The 21,997-nt window shown below is 35.3% G+C and overlaps 1 protein-coding gene and 1 long non-coding RNA gene across 2 annotated transcripts; one reads left to right on the top strand and one right to left on the bottom strand.

The window, feature by feature from the left end:
- The first annotated feature begins 102 nt into the window (after nt 1–102).
- LOC128669440 (uncharacterized) lies at nt 103–4,098 on the top strand. The gene is made up of 2 exons (XR_008404641.1): nt 103–1,377; nt 3,556–4,098. It is a non-coding gene; the product is annotated as an uncharacterized LOC128669440 (long non-coding RNA).
- A 1,384-nt stretch (nt 4,099–5,482) lies between these two features.
- LOC128669439 (gallerimycin-like) lies at nt 5,483–6,918 on the bottom strand. The gene is made up of 2 exons (XM_053744278.1): nt 6,768–6,918; nt 5,483–6,158 (listed from the first exon to the last, which is right to left on the bottom strand). The coding sequence occupies exons 1-2, from the start codon at nt 6,841–6,843 to the stop codon at nt 6,004–6,006; spliced, it is 231 nt and encodes a 76-aa protein (XP_053600253.1). The 5' UTR covers nt 6,844–6,918; the 3' UTR covers nt 5,483–6,003.
- Between the last annotated feature and the right edge of the window lie 15,079 nt (nt 6,919–21,997).

Genomic DNA, 21,997 nt, shown 5'->3' with positions numbered 1-21,997 from the left:
AATACACTATATAGATAGATTTAAGCTATTGATAAAATAAAATAAATTTGTGGCGATCACCGCAGTCATTAAAACGCAACGGTACCTACCTACCCAGTTTAGTTACATTCTTGCGTCAAAAAGAATGGTCGACTAACATAGTATATTTCATGTCACTCTGCCGTAGACTCTGCATTTGGTTTATTTTATATGATGTTAACAGTATTTATAATATATGATTTTCGACTATACACATAATTTGATACCATAGTTGGAAAGGAATGTATTGAAAAAATCAGGTTGGTACAAATGAAACACAAGCAAAAGCTTAGATAAAATCACAAATAAACAAAAAATACAACCATTTTTTTAGTTACAATTTACATATTACTATTTTGTTATTATTTAATAGCTTGCATGCTTCTTTTTTTATTGATTTTTGCATATCCATAGTCGGTAAAACATATAGGCTTAACTTTTTCTTTTTACACAATTCACAAGCGACAAGACTGCATAGCTATCAAAACGTGCAGCTGTAATAGACTTTATCAAAACTAATCATAAATATAAACATTGACCCAATAATACTAAGAACTGGGAGGTGGTGCAAATAGCGCTTCAATTACATACTTCGTTATCAGTACTTCGGTTTTGCTATACAAATGATATGCCACTCGACTAATTTGATTAATGCCGCTTTGACGAAAAGGTTTTTCTTATCGGGAATGGTCTATGATCGTAATCTTGCACTGAACAAACCAACGATCGAGGACATACATATACTTTACGTTGCTACTGCTTACATGGGGTACTTCAACATAGGCTTGAAAATATTAATTCTATGATATGATTTCATTATTAAATAAATTGTTAATAGAATCTAGCAGACAACAAAATTCTTCCACGTTTTTCTTTTCATTAAAAACAGCCAAATGTAAAGCAACCAAAGTCTTTAGTCCACTCACATATTTGCTGGTGTTTGTCTATCTTGTAGTGTGTACGATTGCTGCCAGATGGCGATAGCCCTAAAGTCATGTAGATGCCTCTAGACGACATGAAAAATCGGACACCTGTGTTAATTAACACGATGGAAGATTAAAGTATCAGGTTTTTATGGAAAAGTTAAATGAACACAACAATACTGCCGTCAGATGGCACGTATCCTCACACATGTATCAATTATGTTGTCAGTGTGACTAATCGAACTGGAAAACACACTGGCACAATACTTAAACTCTGATAGCACGCTCATACACACAGTCAACAATATTAACTTATGCAAAGAACAGTAAACGAAAGTGTAGCTTGATCTTAGTGAAAGAAAACAAAACACTATCATGAAGTTTGTTCAATGTTTCTTCTTCGCGCTCCTAATTATAGTGATGGCCTTTGGAACAGGTTTGTGAAATTAATTATTACAAAATATATATTTTTTAAATGCCTTTTTTGTGATCTTTGAAAGAGGAAAAAGCAGGCCTTTGCCCGTGAGTCTGGTGAACATCAAACATTACATTCAAAATGTTTGAAAAATGCAATAAACTCACTTTTATTAAGGCAGTTTATGATTTGTGTGAAAACAACAGAATTGAATTTGAAACCTTGAATTTATTCAAGGTTAGATATGTACGGCCACGTGCTCAATTGCATATGTATATAACTGCATTCAATTTTAGATTTTGTCACATTGGCATAAGAACTGATATACAAATCGAGGCTTATCACTATATTTATTTAAATAAAAAATGTAAACAATTCAAATAAAAACATGATAACTCAAGACATAACAAAACAACAGATAAATAGAATGGGACTCAGCAGGTATCTATTTTATCGATTGTTACGTTAACAAGAGCATAGCAAGAATTATTTGCTTCTCGATTAGTTTAAATGAAGTTGTCAAAATAAAAACAGCTCAAATATAATCTGATTTTCACAATTATTGTTAAAGAACATAGAGTATGTATAAACATGTGTAAGTATATGTAATTAGTAAGAGTATAAAAAGAAAAAACTATACTCTTTATAATATTAAGAGTATCGATTTTTTTCTTTTTTGTTGTCGCCAACGCGGAATGGAATGAATTGTCGAAATAGATAGCGATATAACATCGCAATTGTTAATTGTTAATGTTGATTCTTATAATTCGTTAAAATATAACCACAAGGTTACTGGTGTCTAACTCATAACCCAAAGGTGCATAAGGTACATAGAGATTATTATAGATATATAGATTCTCTATACGACATAAGACATAAGACGTTAGCGTCTTTTGTTCTACGACTTTTGTCTAAACGTAATAAATACAAAATTTTTCCTTTTTCATTAGTTTTAATGTCGTTTCTATAAAATGTTTACCTTTATGTTCGATTCCGCCGTCTCGTGTTGCAGATTGTATTTTTTATATGAAAAAAAAAAAACTACGAATCACTAAAAGTAGAATAAAAGTTGTTTGTTTTGATGTACCCAGGTAGTCTTTAGGAGGTTTTGCGTTTGATACCAGTAACCCTGTATATCTTGTTCTTATGATGTCTATGAAGTATGTAAACAAACAGTTGAATATTGTTACTCTAATGTGAATGACCTCTACTATGCAACGACACAGGGAAATCCCTCTTACCAGCAGATGGGCGACTTGGTGAGGCAGGCCCGACACGTCATCCAATTTTTAATTGAACTTTATAAATGTGTTTTTTTCTATTACTTCTATAACATATGAACGAGGAAAGATGAATATCTTATCTATAATAATAAATTGAAAATATTTCCTCAACCATAGCTTACCTAGATTTTTATGATACCATTAGCCAAATTAGTTCGGTTTGGATGACGACATTAGAGTAGGTATTTAACGAAATGTATGGCAAAATATGACATAATGTTTTTATACTCTCATACAAATTGATCAAGTAACCTGATCTAACTTTGTATGGAAAGTCAAAAATGTATAATAATTACTTTCCTTTTTTATAGGAAGTTATTGTAATTCATATGGCGAGCATTCTGTAAAAAAATATTGTTATTAAAAATACACTCTATATATATTCTTATTCGTCTTATTAAGATCTTGCAGATAAAGTAGACAACTTTCATTTTGTTATTTCGAAAGAACTTACGCTTTCATGAATTTAGATGTTTACTTTTACATATAAATATATGTGTGCCAATTTAAAACCTAGACTACGAGTACAATGTAAACAAACATTCATAATCCTATAGTTAGCAGTAAGGCACATGTGCGGCTAATGAATGTTAATATGTTTCGTCTCTGGGCATAGGCATAATTAATTTCATGCTATTCAAAACGTATACAGAAAAGTATCCGCCACAAGCTTCGTCAAAATATACAACAGTAAAATCTACAAGAAGCTTCGTCAAAATGTTTACATGAAGAAATCTGCAACATGCTTCGTCAAAAAATTAATTAATCTATGAGACCACTCCGAGCCGAACCCGGCCCGAAGGTCCCCATAATGCTAGCTGCATTACCGCGTTGAATTGCTAAGGAGAGCCTTGGAGCCTTGACATAATAAATATAACAAATCATAAAATATTAACATATTTTTATAAATTTTCAGGCGTGGAAGCAATCAATAAGAAGATGAACCGCTGTGACGAAGCTTGCATTGATAAATGTCAAATGAAAGGACGACCATCTGGAAAATGCTTGAGACGCAACATTTGCAAGTGCATCAACGACGTAGACTCATAAAGATTCGGTTGTGATTTCACGACCGGCCACCTGCCTGACATCGAGTTATTTCGTGAATGCTGATGATGTTAAGCTGTCAAGGTTGTCCCTTAGTCGGCACGTACGACATCCACGGGATGTTATGGAGTGGAGACAACAGACCCGTTACGTGAATTTAGGAACGGCACTAAAATCGATCAGAAAGACATCACAAATGAGAATAAAAAAATATCGTTTGCAATTGATTGCATACTTGCATACTACATACATAGCTGATGAGTATACATATACCTAAGTGAGATGAGAATTATACTCATTACGCCTGCGTACTTTACCTAAGGGGCCATTTCTAGATATTTTTAATTTATATGTTATTTTGTAAGGCAATTTAATGTAATCTACATACTATTATTATAAAGAGGTAAGCGTTTGTGAGTTTGTATGTTTGAGGCGGGTAATCTCCGAAACTACCGAACCTCTTACCATTCTTCAAATCTTTTACCATTAGAAAGATTAGAAAGCTACATTATCCAAGTTTGCTATAGGCTATATTTTATTTCAAAATTACCACGGGAACGAAGCCCCGGGCAACATCTAGTGTAATATAATTTGTATTCTTTATTTGTTAATATGTTATTATAATTAATAAAAGTTTAATAATATTAATATTACTATAAATCAGTTTTTAATATCTCAGGTTTTACTGCTTTTATTGTTTATTGTTAAGGTATTTTTATTTGGTATAAATATATCGAATATATCTATATAATACAGCTCATAGGTAATTTGTCCTACGTTCTCTTAAATATTTGTTATTTATTTGTAGAATGTATATACACAAAAGTGAGGAACATAAATATGTTCCGCGTAGCGGAGATCCCTAAACTTCTCTACTAATTGTGTGGAATAAGTGCTAACAACTTTCTTCGCTTTGGGCGAAATTGATCCTGCATTAGATACTTACTGGTGTCCTAACTGGACTACAAAGCAAAAAGGCAGAGCGACGCGGCGCGATGTTATAACATCAATTAGTTCGCGACACGAAAGCTACGCTACTGTTTTGGACAGAAACACAATGTCATTTACATCATTGTTTTTGTAAATACCTATATCATAATATAGAATAAATAAATTGGAACTTGTTATTGATAGTTATTTTCTGTGCTCTAGCGTGTTATCGTCGTAATCTTTCATAAACGCAGAATGTTACACCGCGTCGTGCAAGGTTCCGTCGCGCAGCAAGGACGCCGGGATAGGTTAACTATTTACTTTAACCGCAATTACCTGTTAGTTTGTATTCAGGAGTGGAAGGAAACTCGCAGAATACAATACGATGTTTTCAGCGCCATAATCAAACTTCGCCGTTTGTAGGTACTTTTACTTTTTGTATAATCAAGCATAGGCTTCTATAGAGCGGAGCTGGGGGCAACAACTAATTATACTAATAAATAGTTTTTTATTAACCCCTCACTACAGAAGGGTGGGAGTTATAAGTTTAACGTGTCTGTCTGTTCGTGACATAATAGCAGCCAAACGGCTGAACCGATTTTGATCTAGTTTTTTTTTTCAAAGAGAATTTAATCAAGAGTGTCTTTTACGGACGGACGTTTGGAAACTGTCAACTCTGTTCTAGCAGATGAAAGGATGCCAGAAACTTGGGAGTCGACTCTTAAATTTTAAATTTAATTTTTCCGAATTGTGTAAAATAATAACATCAAAAAAACTGTTATAAAAGTCCAAATGCCCACATATTTCAATTTTTATAGTGCTAAGTACACCTACCACTTACTTATTTACTAAAAAAAACACTAAAGTTAAATTTATACCATTTATTACCACAATACCCAAGATTACCAGGGGAGTACACTCAGCCAAGAAAATGTTATGAGTGACCTCCACTAAATTCTTAAATCCAATCCAAGCCTTCTCAAAAATATTTAGTCAAATCATGACTAGATTTTATGTTGATGTACTTATAATAAAATCTATTCTGTGCATGATTAACAAAGATTAGGTCTTCATATAGGATGCAAGCAAACGGAGCGGACGTGCGAGGGAGTTAATCGTAGCATAGCAAATTTTCAAAGAATAACAATTTTTCAGCCAGAGTGTACAAGATTAGTATTAGTAACATCGCAACGAATTTATAACCTCATTTATTGAGTCGGTTAAATATCAGCAAAGACAAAGAAATCTAAAGACAACTAACTATCATATGATGCAAGATAAAGTAAAATCTGGCACACGATGAGAAACAAAAGATTTCGTATCCTTGTATGAGTGAAACGAAAGAATGTCGTCGTCTATAGCTTTCTCTGTCCACAAATATTAGTGATTATGTTATACACTGGCAGCCGAGGAGCGTACAGTATCCTCCCTTCCAGAAGCCCTTGTTGCGGCAGTTGGAGGTACACCTCCAGAACACGCAGCTGGGATAAGGGGGGGCGATGATCGTCGCCCGTGGTTTTATCACATGCTGGTTTTCTGATCCTGAAAATAGAATTTATTATGTCATCTGGGCGTTAAGGGCTGTGTCGCCACAATGCTTAGACACCGGCGTTTGATTCGGCTTTGATTTTACAACCGGCTGCCTGCTTGATGTCAACCTTCCTTGGGAATGCTATTCTTTTCTATCAGCTGCCTAGACTATGTGTTCCTTAGGAAAATTGCATTCTAGTTGATATATATCAGCTACTGTGTAAATGCTATATTGTGAATGGATATTATTAAGCATTGTCATCTGAGAGGTACGCGGGTCATCGTAAAAATCACAGCTAATTTAAAAAAAAAATGAATAGCTTATTTTTTAAGCAATCATTGGTCTTAGGGGCGTTACAGTCGTGACTGAAACTGGAAACACGTGAGAATGAGAGAGACATAACGGTCTAGAAACGCAATACTTAAACAACGCTCTTTGAGAATGCTGCTATTGTCTCGTTTTTCTGTAGCAGTTAAGATATTTTATCTTTTAGTAGCCCCCGTACGACATCCAGTGGATTACAAAATCCAATATGGAGTGGTCCTATTCTAGATGAGAACACTAGACATTAAAAATAAATTATAACAATTAAATAGATTATAAAGTATATGAACACTGACCATTAGGATTCTCCTCCAAACTGGCTCCGAAAGCCACCACCGCGAACAAAACCAGGACAGCGAGGCAAGCTTTCATGTTTGCAAACAGCGAGGATGTGTTTAATGACAACTACTTGCTTATTTATATAAAGCATGCATCCCCATATGCAATGCGACCAAGCTTCTACCACGATAATATTTATATATAATACCCACATGTCTTTACATACATCGCTGCATTTGTTAACATTTGGATGAATAACGACTGTGTAAGCCAGAAATGGTCTCAATATCCACAAGTCAATATTAACAGCCGCAGTATTATGCATCTCGGGCGAATAAATATTAGATAGAGGGAATACCCTGAGCGAATTTCTCTGGCGAAGAGTTGCAAGCGATAAATACATTTATTCTATGTGTATTGAAATGTTGTAGGGATTGAAATCGTGTGTGTTTTGTTTTGAGGCTTTGTATTCACTTGATAAGATATCTCTTCATTCAGGTAGTTTACACAATGTTACAGTTTCAAGAAAAGATATGTCTATTAGCAATCATCCTTCCTTCCATATCATAAAACAAACTCCTCTGCCGCGTCTATCTTTCTGTTGGCGATAAACTCAACTACTGCGTGGATTTTCATGCGGTTTTCGCCAACAGATAGAATTCCTGAAGAAAGTTTAGGTGTATAATTTATATTTTTAATCGAGCGAAGCCGCCCGGCTTGTAGATTCTGATTTCTATATCTCTTACGATTATTTATTATACTTTTACAGGCATTTTCCTCATCGTCTCATATGTGTTCAATTATGCTTGACTAATTGATTCATTTGTACGGGAAAATGTTTGATATTTTGTGAGCATGGCCATGAAATATAGCTATATATGCAAGTATAAGTAAATGCGTGACTTCCGTGGAAGAAATTATTTCTTTTATCTATCCGTGTCTGTGTGGAGGGTAATAATACTTTCAGTAATGGCTTCATTTGGGTAATTGTCGTCGGGAATTTGCTAATGTTTTGTCAAAAATATTCTATCCATGGCTAACGTGATTACGAAAAATAAAAATGTATCAGTAACACGATGTATCATTTTGTGAGTATGATGGTACCAACTTAAAAAGTTATTGCGTTATATTACACGTAAATAAAAGTCGATCAATCGTAATAAAAAATATATTATCAATTTTGCATATTTTTTTGATGAAGAAGATTCAATTTTGGAGAAAGTATGGTCCTGCGAGTACAGCGCTACACCATCCCCGACAATCTAATAAGAATTTTGGGTATATTTTAAGTCAATGGGTTTTTTGCATAAAGAATAGAAATATAGTGGAAATATTGCTGTAATAAGTATCGACATGATCGTAGTTTATGACGTGATCCTAGGGTTATCGATTTGAATATAAATTGCTTTATTAAAAGACCATTTGTTTCTGTCGCCTGCCGATGGACGCTCATTAGGGTTGTGTATCAAATTAGTAGTAATAAAAATTACTTTGATTTGTAAAGCGTTCATTAATATATATATAGGCAAGAATAGTCACCGGCGACGACTGTGATGTTGGTAAAGGAACTGCTGGGAAAGGGATTTTATGTCTGGATCTATTGATGATCCACATTCTGATCATACAGTCCGGGAGGGGAATTATAGTCATTTTTAGGACGTAAAAGTCTTCCATAATCTGATCAATATACTTAACCTACTAGCGGCCCATTCCGGCTTTATTCGGGTAAAACCATAATAAATTATATATACCTATAAACCTTTCTCAGAAATCACATTAACGATTGGTGTAAACCGCGTATAAAAATCCGCCCGGTAATATGTAAGGATTACAACCTAATTTTAATTATTTACCAGTATATAACATATAACTGTACCGAATTCCATCTCATTCCATTCTTTAAGTGTGGTTGTATGAACTATTTTATAATCAACTTCGTATGTGAGTAAAAATCCGTTTCCCGTGGGAATTTTAGTAAATCCCTTATTAGTGCTTCCCTACACTGTTCTAGGAGCCTACACACCAAATTTCAGCTTTCTACGCCCAGTAGTTTCGGCTGTGCCTTGTCTGTCAGTCAGTCACTCAGTAACGCAAGAGTTTTATACGAGTATATATTGATTGATACCTGAGAGCTCTGGTTGCTTGAGCCTGTTTTGCACTTGAACAGCTGTAATTTAATTTATATTGTATTCATCAATCATTATATTACGAGTATGCCGGATATTTGACCGTGCAACCATACATCATCCATGAACTCAGCCCTTATTTACTGGTTACCTAGGTCGGGTTTGTCACAATTTGATTTATCATCGAACGTGTATGAGGTTGCCTGATCTTGATGGTAAGCAAACACTGCAGTCCATGGACACCAGCGGTTTTATAAGAGATTTTAAACTTTATAAGAAAGCAGCTACGGTATGATTTATATTGTATAAAATGTTATAATCCCTATTTTTGGGGTGAAATTTAAATATATATTTTAAGTTAAATTTTAATATACTTATGTCTATATTATTAAGATATGAGAAGTTGACAAATATTATTTTTCATGAAAAAACACGTTTTAAATCGTTATAATTTGTAAATGCGAAAGTTTGTAAACGTAGACTGAAGTTTGGCACTTTTCCACGTAAAGTAATGGGTATTTAGGTTCGGTTGCATCCGTCAATTTTGACGTTAACTTTAACCTGCACAGAAAAAGACAAAAGTACGCCATTTTATCTAAACGAGGACGGGCGGCGCGCTGGTTAAAGTTTACTTAGTATGTGACTCGAGCAACTCACTCTTATATTCGGAATTCGGACGAGTTAATGTACCTACATTAATTTTAATTTTCTCGAATGAAATGATAATAATTTTTAACAAAATACCATGGTACTTAACCTTGACACAACTAATTTCCTTCAAGTGCAGATCACTTATACAAAGATGTAAAACGAAACGTCAGTTTACTCACCACAAAAATGGCGGGTGTCACACTCACTTAACCCGAGTGGACCCGATAAATTGCCGTCAATATTGACCCAAAAATATGCTGATTTTCGCCTCACGAAAATGTGTGGGATTCCGCGGCGAATATTTAATGTCAACCTCATTTCAATATTACGTATATTGTACAGTCAACCACATATAAATTTACCTTATAAAGAATTCAAAACGACGGTAATAGAAGCGAATTTAGAATGTAGGTTGGGATGCTGTGATGTCGACTGTACTACGGCCGCCTCATTTTTATTGAGCGCCGCCCGTGCAAATGAAGAATTGCGATTTTTGGACAATTTCAGAACAAAAGTAATATGAGTGTTTTCAGTTTTAGGTTTTATGTCAATTTTGGACTTATGGAATTGGTGATTGATGTGATTTAGAAGAATTACTTTTTTGAGACCCAACTCTATGCGATCCAAATCTACATACCATTTTCAAGCTTTTCTAGATTAAAAAAAAAACTGTATAAAAACTATACGAACGACGAAAGTAGGCAAGTACTATTGGAAATTAGAAAAACAAAATGCTATTATTTAAATGAATCCGGTTATGTAATTCACAAAAATAGGCACTATTTCTTCAACAAAGTAAATCAACCTAAGAAGTAAAGATGGCCTGCGGCTTTTAGACCACATTCATAGCAGCTCGAGTGTGAACATAAAATTACATTGTTATATCAATCGAAATAATATGAAACCTTTTTTTACTAAAGCTTCAGAAACAAAGCAGTGAATGATCAAAGCCGACATCGTAATATCTTTACTAGAGATACTTTGTGGCTTCGTTTAGCTGGATGCAGGGAAAGCATCAAGTACAAACAATATAAAATGTTCATTTCATTTTCTGTAATTTTTCTAAGGGGCTTTGCAAGAAAAACAATAACCGTCTGTATAACATAGAAAAGGCAAGCTATAGTCTAGGAATTGAAATACAGGTACAGTGTCACGTCTTTATCTTTTACGGGGTAGACAAGAGTTGTCAAGATAATTTGTGGGTTTTTAAAATAGTGGCCGTATCGCTTATGTGAATAATCTCTAAATAATTTTGATTCGGTTATTCTACTATGATAACATTATATTTTGTAAGTCTTCCACTAATCGATTAATAAAAAAGAAATTCGGTAAATACGAATGTAGCTAAACCCCAGCTGAAAAAAAAGCGTGAAACTTTTAGTCGTTGCCGGTTAGTTTTCTATCATCATCAACATCATCGCCTTTTAGGCCGTAGGCATAACTACGGCCTATATCCCTTTATGAATGCCTTCTCAATTTGACTTCAACGCTGCTGGGGGTCTGTGGTTTTAATCATACAGTCTGGGCCCGCATGTCGTGGGAGTTTTCTATATTTCTAGTCTCTTTCTCATCTTCACGTGTTCCAAATTGCTACGACTCCACGAAGCCCAGGGTTAGCGTAAAAAATTAACCATAAATTTTGAACATTTGGCTATGCTTTTACAATCGGCTGCTTCTTTGGAGACAGTTTTCTATATTTCAAGTACCATTATATAATACAATCACTACACCCAATGGTTCGGAAAATCATTTCTTGTGGACAATGTAAATCCTGTCTCCTGGGCTGCATCACGACAACTTAATTTATCAACGGCCCGTAACTGCTCAGTGGCGGTCTTATCTCGGCGTACTTACTGCAGCCAGTGGGCAACGCCCAGGCATTTTCAAAGAATCTATTTGCCTCCCTTTGGCCGGTTTCCTGGTAAAAATGACGACCGAGAGACTGATCACTGTCTGACTGATAGTGTGGGCTGCCACGGACGCAATTTAAAAATGCGTTGCAATCTTAGATTGAAATAGAACATTTAAAGTATGCGATTATCCGTTCATACGGCGAAGCTATTTATATCGCGAATATTTTTTATAGTATTTTAAACGCTGTGCGTTGTCACTCATGTCGAAGATGGTAAATCTATTTATTTTTAAAGATATAGGAACATATTACAAACAAAAGCACGAGGTGAAATTAGGTTTACCGCAAGGAAAAACCAGTAATGTATGCCGAATCCGCCAAAGTATGCCGATAGTGTACGAGTATAGCCATTATAAAATCAGGCTAAAACTCACTGGTCATTTGGATATAGGCCATTTCGGCCAGACACTAGACAGTTTCGCTTTCTTGGCTGCAACTAATGCCTTTACAATAAAGGATAAAACTCCAGCCAGCTGAACCTGGATTCTGTGATGCGTTTTTGCTTATTGCTCCGATTTAGTGTAATGTTTATTTAATTAGTGCACAGAACATTAGTCCAGATGGATTGGAAAGAAAAGGGTGGACTTATTTTAATGGTAATAACTTTATTCGTTTAATTAGACATAGTCAATTTTGTTAGTGACAATGAGATCTTAATTCACTAAACACTCTATGCTTATAGTTAATTTTGAAAAGAGCAATTATTTATTTTTATTTAAATGGATTTCTTATACATGTCACACACGTTTTTAAACTTATTTTTAAAAATAATAATGAGATGAAAAAATTCTGGAATCGAGCGGGATATTTATTTTTAATTCGTTAATACAGCATATAATCAACAGTTTGTTATTTTGTATTTCGTTATTTAATTTCAAGAGCAAGAAGAAAAAAGCTCTAAGAAGCAAGACTTAAATATTTGTTATTGAAAAATAATCACAACGGAATGGAAACACACATTTCTTTGCTGAATCATGAAGAAATTGCTCATTTTGGAGTCTGTTGAGAATATTTAAATAAATTCCATTTGCATTATGCGAACCTGGTGATCTCTCGTGTATATAAATACAACGAAAAATCTGAATTTGGGGTAGAAATATTCAAATTTCATTCACCGTTTCGTGAAATATAAGAGTTCCTCACTGTTAAGTGTCTACCTGCCTTTGAGTGGCGTCTTTAATTTATTGGAATTATTAAATATGTAGATTTTTTTGGAAAAATAATATTTATTTAGAAATTAATATTATTATGATCATATTATTGTTTTATTTATAATCAAAATCGTTGGGCTCCGCCTAGTCAATTTCCCAGAGAAAATTAAGCTTCTTTGGATAAAGAACCTCTAATTTTTTGTGGCCACTAAAGAATAATATTTAAATACATTTTGTTCAAAATTTTAATAATGACAGTGGTAAATAATTGGTCAGTCATGAAATGAATATTTGTGACAAAAATATATAATTATTTTCAAACGTTATAAAATATACATTACAATAAAGTGTATTGCCCCTTAAATCTGCGTATGTTGAGTTTCATTTGTAGGTGCGTAGGTTCATTCAAGAGTGGATGGCACATCGCTTTTGAATTTGAAATTGTACATTGATAAGGAAGTGGGATATAGTAATAATTTTCCTTTATTATCTCTGTAGGCACTTGAAAAGGCGTAGTGTTATTTTGATTTTTACCTGCCATTTTATAGCTCCAACTATAGTAAGTAAGCTTAGTATAGAGAAGGACATAGGACACCTTTCATATCCCGGAAAAATTTATGCGTGCGAAGCCGCGGGAAAAATCTAGTAACATACAATTTGTGTATGTAGTCCCGCCGTAGAAGTCGACTTCGGGGCATCTAAAAATGTGAAAAGTATGTATTGTATACTTATTTCACATTTTTCTGCGACGAAACCTTTGAAATTAGCTGACGATTTTTGAGTAAGCACTTTATTTTTTCGTTTCTCATCTCGATCACAAACAGCCGGAACACAATTTAAGTTCGTCAACAGTTGGAGGGCGTTGTTTGTCCTGGCTCGCCGACTCCGGTGCCGAATTTGATGAATTTCTTTTGCATGGATGCATTCCGAGGAAAATTGTGAAAGTAATGTCCATGACATGATTATGCTTTGGGACAACCTGTGAAAAAACTCGTTTCGTTATTCGATTTAAGGTGTTCTCCTTTAGGGATTTCGTTTTTTTTATTGTTACGATAAATAATATTTTTAGCTATGTTATTTTGCACTGATGCTTAGATAAAACGTTTGACTATAATGATTTTTTTTTATTTCTTTTTATTTAATTTTTCAAACATGTTTTTCTCTCGCTTCCAGATATATAGAAGACGTTTAATATACATACAACGTCTTTTCTAAACTTCGGTGGAGTGGAAGCAAGTAAGTGCAATCGGCGGCTGTCATTCTCAGCGCTGCTGGAGGAGGATTGATTGTGTTGATGCAAATACAAGTTTCCCATTGCGAGCTCGTTGCTATTTACTTACCTTTTTCACAAGTGTTCCTTTTCCATTTGTATAGGTGTAATAAGTTAGTTCATCTGTCTATATTTTTGTATATCAATTTCCGACACGGAAGTGATTAGAAAACTCAGTTGTTTCTCAGTTGTTAACTCAAGTCACTTCTTAGATTTAAATTGAAAAACCTTACGTTACGTTAAAAAACCAACAATTTATATTATTTTATGTAAATCGATTTTAAATTTGATCTATATATACTTGAAATATAATTTTTGATTCCGCATTATTGCGAGTCAAAAGTTTTTAAGCTGAAGAAATCGGGAAACGTAATTAAATTGAACGTTACCGATTTAACAAACGACGCTCATTACGCGGCAGGAGTTGTGAACAAGTTGTGACGAGCTCATCAGTTTGCTGCGAATGACTGAAGAGGTCTGTGCGAAATGTTCTTTAGCTTCTTCGGAAACTAGGAAGTTACGCTTTTTTGCCTGAAGGAAATTGGGTTCGGACGTGCCTAATTTTTTTTGGCAGCCTTCGCTCTGAAGGAGGGATTAGTGTTGATTAGGCTTGCGGAACTTCGTATCTCTTAAGTCGTTAAGTACTAGTGGTCCACTATTTATCCATCTCACTTTACTATGTCTGGTACATCCACATAAAACTGGATTATCATGTTATTAGTAGGTCACTAGACGCCGATTATCAAATAAGTCCCATCAGAGACTGTTAGGTGATTTGGAAAAGTTATATTGGGGTTCATGGCCCGCCACTTATTTGATAAGACCACTTTTGTAACAATAGACTATAAAACAAATATCAAACAAAGGCCGATCACGACTCGAAAAGCCAATGAAACGCTACATTCGATAAAAATTCAAATTTTTTGACACGTCAACTGTCACCTTTCGCCGCGGCGCAATTTGTCACAAGTAATTCCGGTGTCGAAAGGCAGAGGGCGCGGTGACAACCAAAGAAATGTTTCCCGTAATATCGGGCTGTGGCGGTGCGACAAAAAGGCAATCGATCACCTCGCTTCCACCTGGGTAGAGACGGCAATCCGAATGCGTGATACGCGTTAACTACCGGCGAATCGATCATCGAAACAAATGACAGTCGACCTTAAACGCCATTTATTAAGACACATTTTATTATTTATGTTTGTCGCGGGAGCAAAGGCCACATTTTACGTGAGTCGTTTTGTCTGCGCTCCTGTTTTCCGTCCCAAGTAATGGTTCCTGTGGCGTAATATTGGCGTAATATTTCTTTGAGATAGCGTTTGTTATCAACGCGTAAAATGATATCGTTTTTATCCAGTTCTTGTATTGCTGAAATATGGAAATGATCCGGAGGTAGCTTGACGTGTTGAAAGCAACAGAGATTCATTTATAATAAATTAGCCTATTGATAATTGAATGTTATACAATAACCGTCTAAAGGTTTTATTAATTTTAAGTCAAAGGTTGTCTTTAGTTTGAAAGAAGAAATATTTTCTCACAATTTAATTTTGTGGAAGTTATAAATTGTCTAAAATTGATTTCGGCGTAGATTTCGTTGGCGAGGAACATCAATCAAAGGAAAGAGTTTTGATTGCCTCACTGACTGGTACTGCTCTGTGAATAGAAACTCACTACAGACCGTCCCACGCGATGGAATTATTACAATTGCAGTACTTAAGTATTTCAGACTAAATTAGTGAAATTTATATTGAGATTTTTATTCGTCATATAGTCGTATTCCTAATGGCTAAGAGGCGTAGTCATTATGTGGAATGTAACACATAAGACTCACTTTTGTTAATTGACGTCCTTGGAGAAAAGCTGCGGTGAAGTTTGTTGCGCCTCTTCTTTACCTGCGCTTTGCAAGTCAGCAGATAAATAGTATTATTAATTAACCTAGGTGAACTGACCCAGGTGAATTAAGTCTGCTACATGGTAAACTTGGTTTTAACTAAATGAAAAAAACTGAAAAAAGCGACATTGTGATCAAGTGCTAAATATTAATCGTAGCAGAGTGATTTTGCGTTACAATCAACCGCATATAGGTAATTACAATTTGCGCAGTTTATGTAATTGAGATTTTGTGGAGTCAATTATAAATTCGCAATGGCTAACTCACTTTGTATGTTCCTTCTATTAGTTTTTATTTTTCTTCCACCGTTTACACTATGAGAGGTGAATTTATCGTATTGTTTTCTATGACGATTATCTTGCTTTGTTTCATGTGCTCATCGGCAGAAGATGTCTTAGTCATATACAAGCAATTATCTACCAAAGGTATAATACACTACACATTTATATTATATTTCGTTTTGCGAATAGAACTATATTTTTGATCATTTCTCAATTTTCGTAGTGATTATTTATTATTATTATTATGAATAGATATTGAAATTTGAAGATTTATCAAAATAAATTATCGAAAAAGTCTATACGAATACGAAAGCAATAATATGAAAAGATTCTACACAATTTAAATTTATTTAAACACTAGGCTATTTTCACACCTCAGGTCTCTATGAAAACATCCCGATCCTTGCATACGTAGTATGGTATCGTGTGGCCGCGACGCGTCGTGTGTGAGTGGCCTTAAGTTCTCCTTCCGTATTTTTCAGGTAAAATATGATTTCAGATGTGATAAGACCCTCGAGATGCTACAAGCGTATCGCGCGCGACGCGCGGTGCCGTCCGAAGGACTGCAACAGACATTGCAGGAGCGCCGGCTACAAGAAGGGCACCTGCAGCGAGTTTCTGTGTAGATGCAACCATTGCAGGGGCAAGCCTGAAACCTGTGACAAGCCCGTCGGACTCTATTTTCAAACTGAAGGTGTACAATATAAACACAATTAGGGCGAGTTTCACCAGTCAACTTTGACCTTTACTTTAACTGGCGTGCCGCTGACCTTTAGACAAAATATCGTTCGTACTTTGCGTTTTTCCTGTGCAGGTTAAAGTTAACGTCAAAAATAACTGGTGCAACTTTCAGTGATTAATTTCCCCAATATTCCTATTATTATCTGAAAGTTTCGACGCGAAGGAAGGATATTTGTTACTAAATTACTGCCTGGGGCGTTAGTAATGAAATAAAGTGCATAATAACTTAAAATTAGTATTATTCTAAGATTCACACGGGTGCTATGTTTTAAGTGGAATACGTTTTAAGAACTAAATTATCCTTGAGTTTTATTCGTCATGAAAGAAATAAGCAAATCAACATTTATTGTTTTCAATAAATGTCATATACATATGAACTTGCCCTTCGAGAAATGTACATGTGAAACAATTTCAAGACAAACAAGACAACAATAAAAGCAATTTAACTCCAATAGAAAGCAGTGGATAACTGTTGACAATTTTAGTTTAAAACAACATTTTTATTGAGTTATGAACATGTAGAGAGGAGCATTATGTGTTGTTTTATCTGTGTGCAACTTTATTGCCCTTTGAGACTTGGATTTCCTTGAAAAGTGATTTATTACTTGACTCTATATTACAAAACAAAAAGGAGACATCTTTGCCATCCTCTAACGAAAATTAAATGATGATACGCGGGGCTGAGGTCGACGAATGGGGAAGACGGTTCCGAATAAAAAATAAGTCCTCTATTTCATTCCCTTTCATTGTAAAAGTTGATACTCCAGATCCTGCTTTTTATTGGGTCAGTACTCTGGACTCTTTGACGTGACTTTTATATAGGTATATTATTGTAATATTATTATTATCTATAAGAGTCAGGCTGTTAGTAGAAAATTTAGGGACTGCCCCTAAATTTGCGGTTAGGCGATTGTCCCGAAATTTTCTTCCTAAAGAACTGTTAGGACAAATTACTAAGTACATAGTACAAATAACACGCTAAAACACTAGACATGTTGCTAATAGGCTAGTATTTCAGTAGCTAGGTCTATTAGCAGTAGTTGTCCGGCCATTGACCTGATTAACGCTGGCTAATCCCGCCCCTGCGATCAATGAGCACTGTTGTCTATTAATATGCTACCTTATCTACATAATAAAACTCACTTTATTAGCGTAGCGTCGATAGACAAATGAGTTTTTTTTACAAAAATGACATTTTTGACACAAGCTTTTATTGTTGTCAGAGAGATCTTATTGCATTCAATGCGTCCGTGCAGTAAACCGTTGAGGAGTTACCACGTCTGGAGCCATTCCTGGATGCAACATTCATGCACACACACATACCAAGTGGAATAAAAGCTTGTAAATAGCAGCTCACGTCACTCTCTACCCTTAACTCATTAAAATTTTTGAGGTCTATTTATGCTACTAATAGTTAATATTAACATTTTTGCCCTACAGAAATATACTTAAAGCTTTAAAATAATGGTCAAAAATGGTCAAAAAGTGGTTCAAAAATGGATTACTCGCTAACGTCCTTTCGCCTGATGGTTCGCGGTACTTTCCTGAATTAGTTACCTCAGTTTAATTTTGAAGATTTTGAGTATTCTTATGTAATAAGTATATACAGTTCGATAAAAATTCCAGAAAATTCCAGGTTTCACTGAAATCGAAGTGAGTTCGGTTCGAACGCATGCAAAATTAAACGGAGTGCAGTTTCGTGTCGCACTCAGCGCTTCGGAAGATGCCGATTACTTTTTAACAGCATTAAAACAAAGTTGATTTGTATGTTCGGTATACATTTAATTTATGAAAATAGACACTAGAAATATAGAGACTCTTTTCTCGGAGCGATCCCAAATAGGTTCGATAGTGGAGCCTTCAAGGATAAACTTTTCATTTTAGCACCTATTGCCTGCTATGTCCATAGATTGTGATAATTACGTGCCATCAAGCAACGCATAATCATTAATTAACGTGAAAAAGTGCCCGTGTAATGTAAGTTTGATTCTTAAAAACGCTTTGATATGATGCCACCATCATCATAAAAAAACTCTTGAAACTTACAAAGAATATTCGTGAAAGTATCGATTTATATCAAAAGTAGTGTTAACATTAGTTCCAAAGGTTTCCCAAGCGTCCAGTTTACACGTTCCGGCTTTTAGCTGGTACAGGAAAGCGGGACTCGGCATTGCACGAAAGTCTGGTAATAGCTTCGGTGGGTATATTTACCTGGAGCTCTTCAAGCGTATTGTATGAAAACTGTGGCTTACATTTATTTTTATGATTAATAAAAGTAAAGTGCTCATTATATATTTTGTGTCCTATCTCCCAATGCAATACTGCTATGATGTAGAATATTTACATGCGTTTAAACGATTGTGCAGTGGCCTTAGTGTGCGGGTGTGCTAGTCACTATTCATTGATTGGTTCATTGCGTCTCACTGAGAATAGATTCGATAGTGAAAAGTGGATTGCAAACTCGCACTAAGGGCTCAAGTAGGTTCTATTTTTATTTTTTTTATGTGTATAGACTTATGCTCGTAATTTTTTCTAAAGGCGAATTACTAACTCTTAAATTTAAATATATATTACTTTTTACTGCCAATTCTGGGCTGGAGTAATGAACGCGAAAGTACGGGTGTGAGCATTGTGATGAACGTACTTAATAGCATTATTGTCTGACAAATAAAGGATGCTCAAGATTGTGAAAGAGGAAAACAAAAAATAGGAAATCGAAGCTTGGGCTTCGACGATCTATAGTTGAGGAAAATCCGGGAAATCACTCAGAGAGCACATAGATACACACTTTTAAATTCCCACAATGAGAGCCAGGGATAGTAGAAGACTGTACGACGCCACAGATAATGCCGCATCAGTGGTCCTTACAAATTTAGTCGAGTCGACACGCTAAGAAAAAAAAGTAAAAAATAAATCTGATTATTTTATAGAATTGGCCACTAGCTCAGAATACAGAAAAATAGTCGTAAATTTCTAGATATTCTGTCGGAAACAACTGGGACCGAGATATCTATAATATAGGCAAGGCTAGTAACCGAGCTACAGCGCTTTAGAGTTGAAAATTGGGCTACGTGCGGAACGTCTCTGAGGCCAATTACACAACCTCTGCGACCTATGTACGCCAGAAATGGCTGCTCGGTGCGACATTTTTGAAAAAGATTTGCTAATATTTTTGTTACTCTAAAAATATTCTCAATTTCAGGTTTGTTTCTCAGCTGTTAAGTGCCGAAGTGCAAGGTCCGCTATTTGCCAGGTTGCTTGACATCTTTAACATACTTATTTAACAAAAAGTGAGCACTGAGTAAGACATTTAGATCCAAATTACAATCGAAAATTGTATGGGCGGGCCATACGAGAAAACTTGCTTCCACAGAAATAATAAGTACTTGTACAATGGTGCCGCCATGATAATTACCACATAATTATATATTAGTGATAATTAGGTACCATATTGTGACAATTCGTTAAATGTGTATGAAAGCGAACCCTGAGCTCCGACGCTCAGAACCTAAATAAGTAATCGGGAAAACACTTAGATGAAAGAAAACACACGGACGCATAATTTTCGAGCTGACTCCACATCACAATCTGCGTTAGATAACGCACATTCCCTCTCCGGGCGGCGTTAATTCAATACGTATCTTTACTTACATAGACGCGCGTTAATTGACGCAAGCGTTACGGCTTTTGTGTGGGTATAAAGGGAATTCACACTTACCAAGCTTTTTATTGTCTTCACGTTACAATATGGTTAAGTTCGCAACCAAGACGTTAAATACGATAATTTCCATGGAGAGAGGTTTCCGTCCTAGAGCAGTGCATTTTCTGCCGTGGATGTCGTGCGAAACCCTAAGAGATACATTTTTTGATAGTAACTAATGACACAATAATTCCCAATGGTCAACAACGTTAAACAGGAGTTAGTCAGGGTTAGGTAGTAAAATCTCTGCCGAATTTTCAAATAAAAAAATAACTTTATGTTGTACTCGATCTCCGGGGTTTGGTCATAGCCAAGAATGAACCCAAGAACACGCGAAGATGCTCTCAACTTCGGGTGTTCGTGGTTTCATTTCAGAGATCCTAACTCTAAAATGTGTAGAAGAACAGGTTGATCGGTGTTCTTATAGTAACGATTCCTGTATTCCAGTATCTGTTTCAATTACTGTCCTATTTTTTAGGTATTTTTTTTCACTTATCTAAATGAAAAGCTGTACTGTACGTAATTTTCGTACGATACATTCTTTCCTTTAATCTTTTCCATCTAAGTGGGACAACTTTTATGTGTAGGGTCGGTTCGCAATCACTGAAACATAAAAAGGGAAAATAAATATATTGTTCTGAAAACGTTATATATGTGGCACGTTATGCCGGCTCCACACTATCAGTGAACAGTTTGCCTAACTATGGCGGTTTCAACATACACATACATTGCTGGTTTTTCCTCGCGGTAAAAGAAGCGCATATGCAAACTACGCAATTTGCGTTCATTCGCGGCATCTCAGTTCGCCGATAGTGTGTGGGAGCCTTTAGATCGCGCGGGCGGACGCAGGGATAGCTACGTGATCAATTGGCACTGACACCTCGCCTTTTGTCAAGGAAACAATAAGCGAATGTCTTCAAATAGATCCGCTGATAATTCACCCGTGTGCTGATGAAAGGAACGCGTTTGATTCGCTTTCGTTTTGTTTCACTTACTTGGCACAGGCATACGGGACGCGTAGTGAAATGATTGATGAGCTCGCGTTGATGTGAGTAAGAAATGTTGATCTTCATATTTGTGTATCTCAATAAAGTGTTATTCCTTTCGATTCTGCTATCTAATTAATATCTAAACGAAGGGGTTTCATTTAATGATTTTGTTTTCTTCATATTGAATGTCTCATTTAACTAATGAAAGAATGACTTCTTTTCTAATTTACATTATACATTTTAAATGCATCAGACATCTGACAGGACTTTTACGGCCACCAATCGGTGGTAACCATCTTACACGTTGTACATATGTATACCTACTTATGTACCATATTATTATCATCTAAAATCAATGAACGATTAAAGTTATTGACGTTTTAGGTATATATTTAATAAGTAGAAACGTATGTAGATCAAGGAATAAATTGAAAATTAAATGGGACATTCCAAGGGACTATTATATTTGAACGTTAATAAATCCTCGTGGCCTTTCGGGAAATCGTAGACTGTTCATCAACCGGAATAATGTTATTTA

This window comes from Plodia interpunctella, chromosome 4 (assembly GCF_027563975.2).
Source record: "Plodia interpunctella isolate USDA-ARS_2022_Savannah chromosome 4, ilPloInte3.2, whole genome shotgun sequence".
In the NCBI taxonomy this organism is placed as follows: domain Eukaryota; kingdom Metazoa; phylum Arthropoda; class Insecta; order Lepidoptera; family Pyralidae; genus Plodia; species Plodia interpunctella.
Note: the sequence above shows the minus strand (reverse complement) of the source record. Positions and strands in the feature narration are given on the sequence as shown.

Coding starts and splice junctions, on each gene's coding strand:
- LOC128669439 (XM_053744278.1), bottom strand. CDS start 6,843: ATGAAAGCTTGCCTCGCTGTCCTGGTTTTGTTCGCGGTGGTGGCTTTC. Junction 6,159..6,767: donor TTTGGAGGAGAATCCTAATG/GTCAGTGTTCAT, acceptor TTCTATTTTCAG/GATCAGAAAACCAGCATGTG.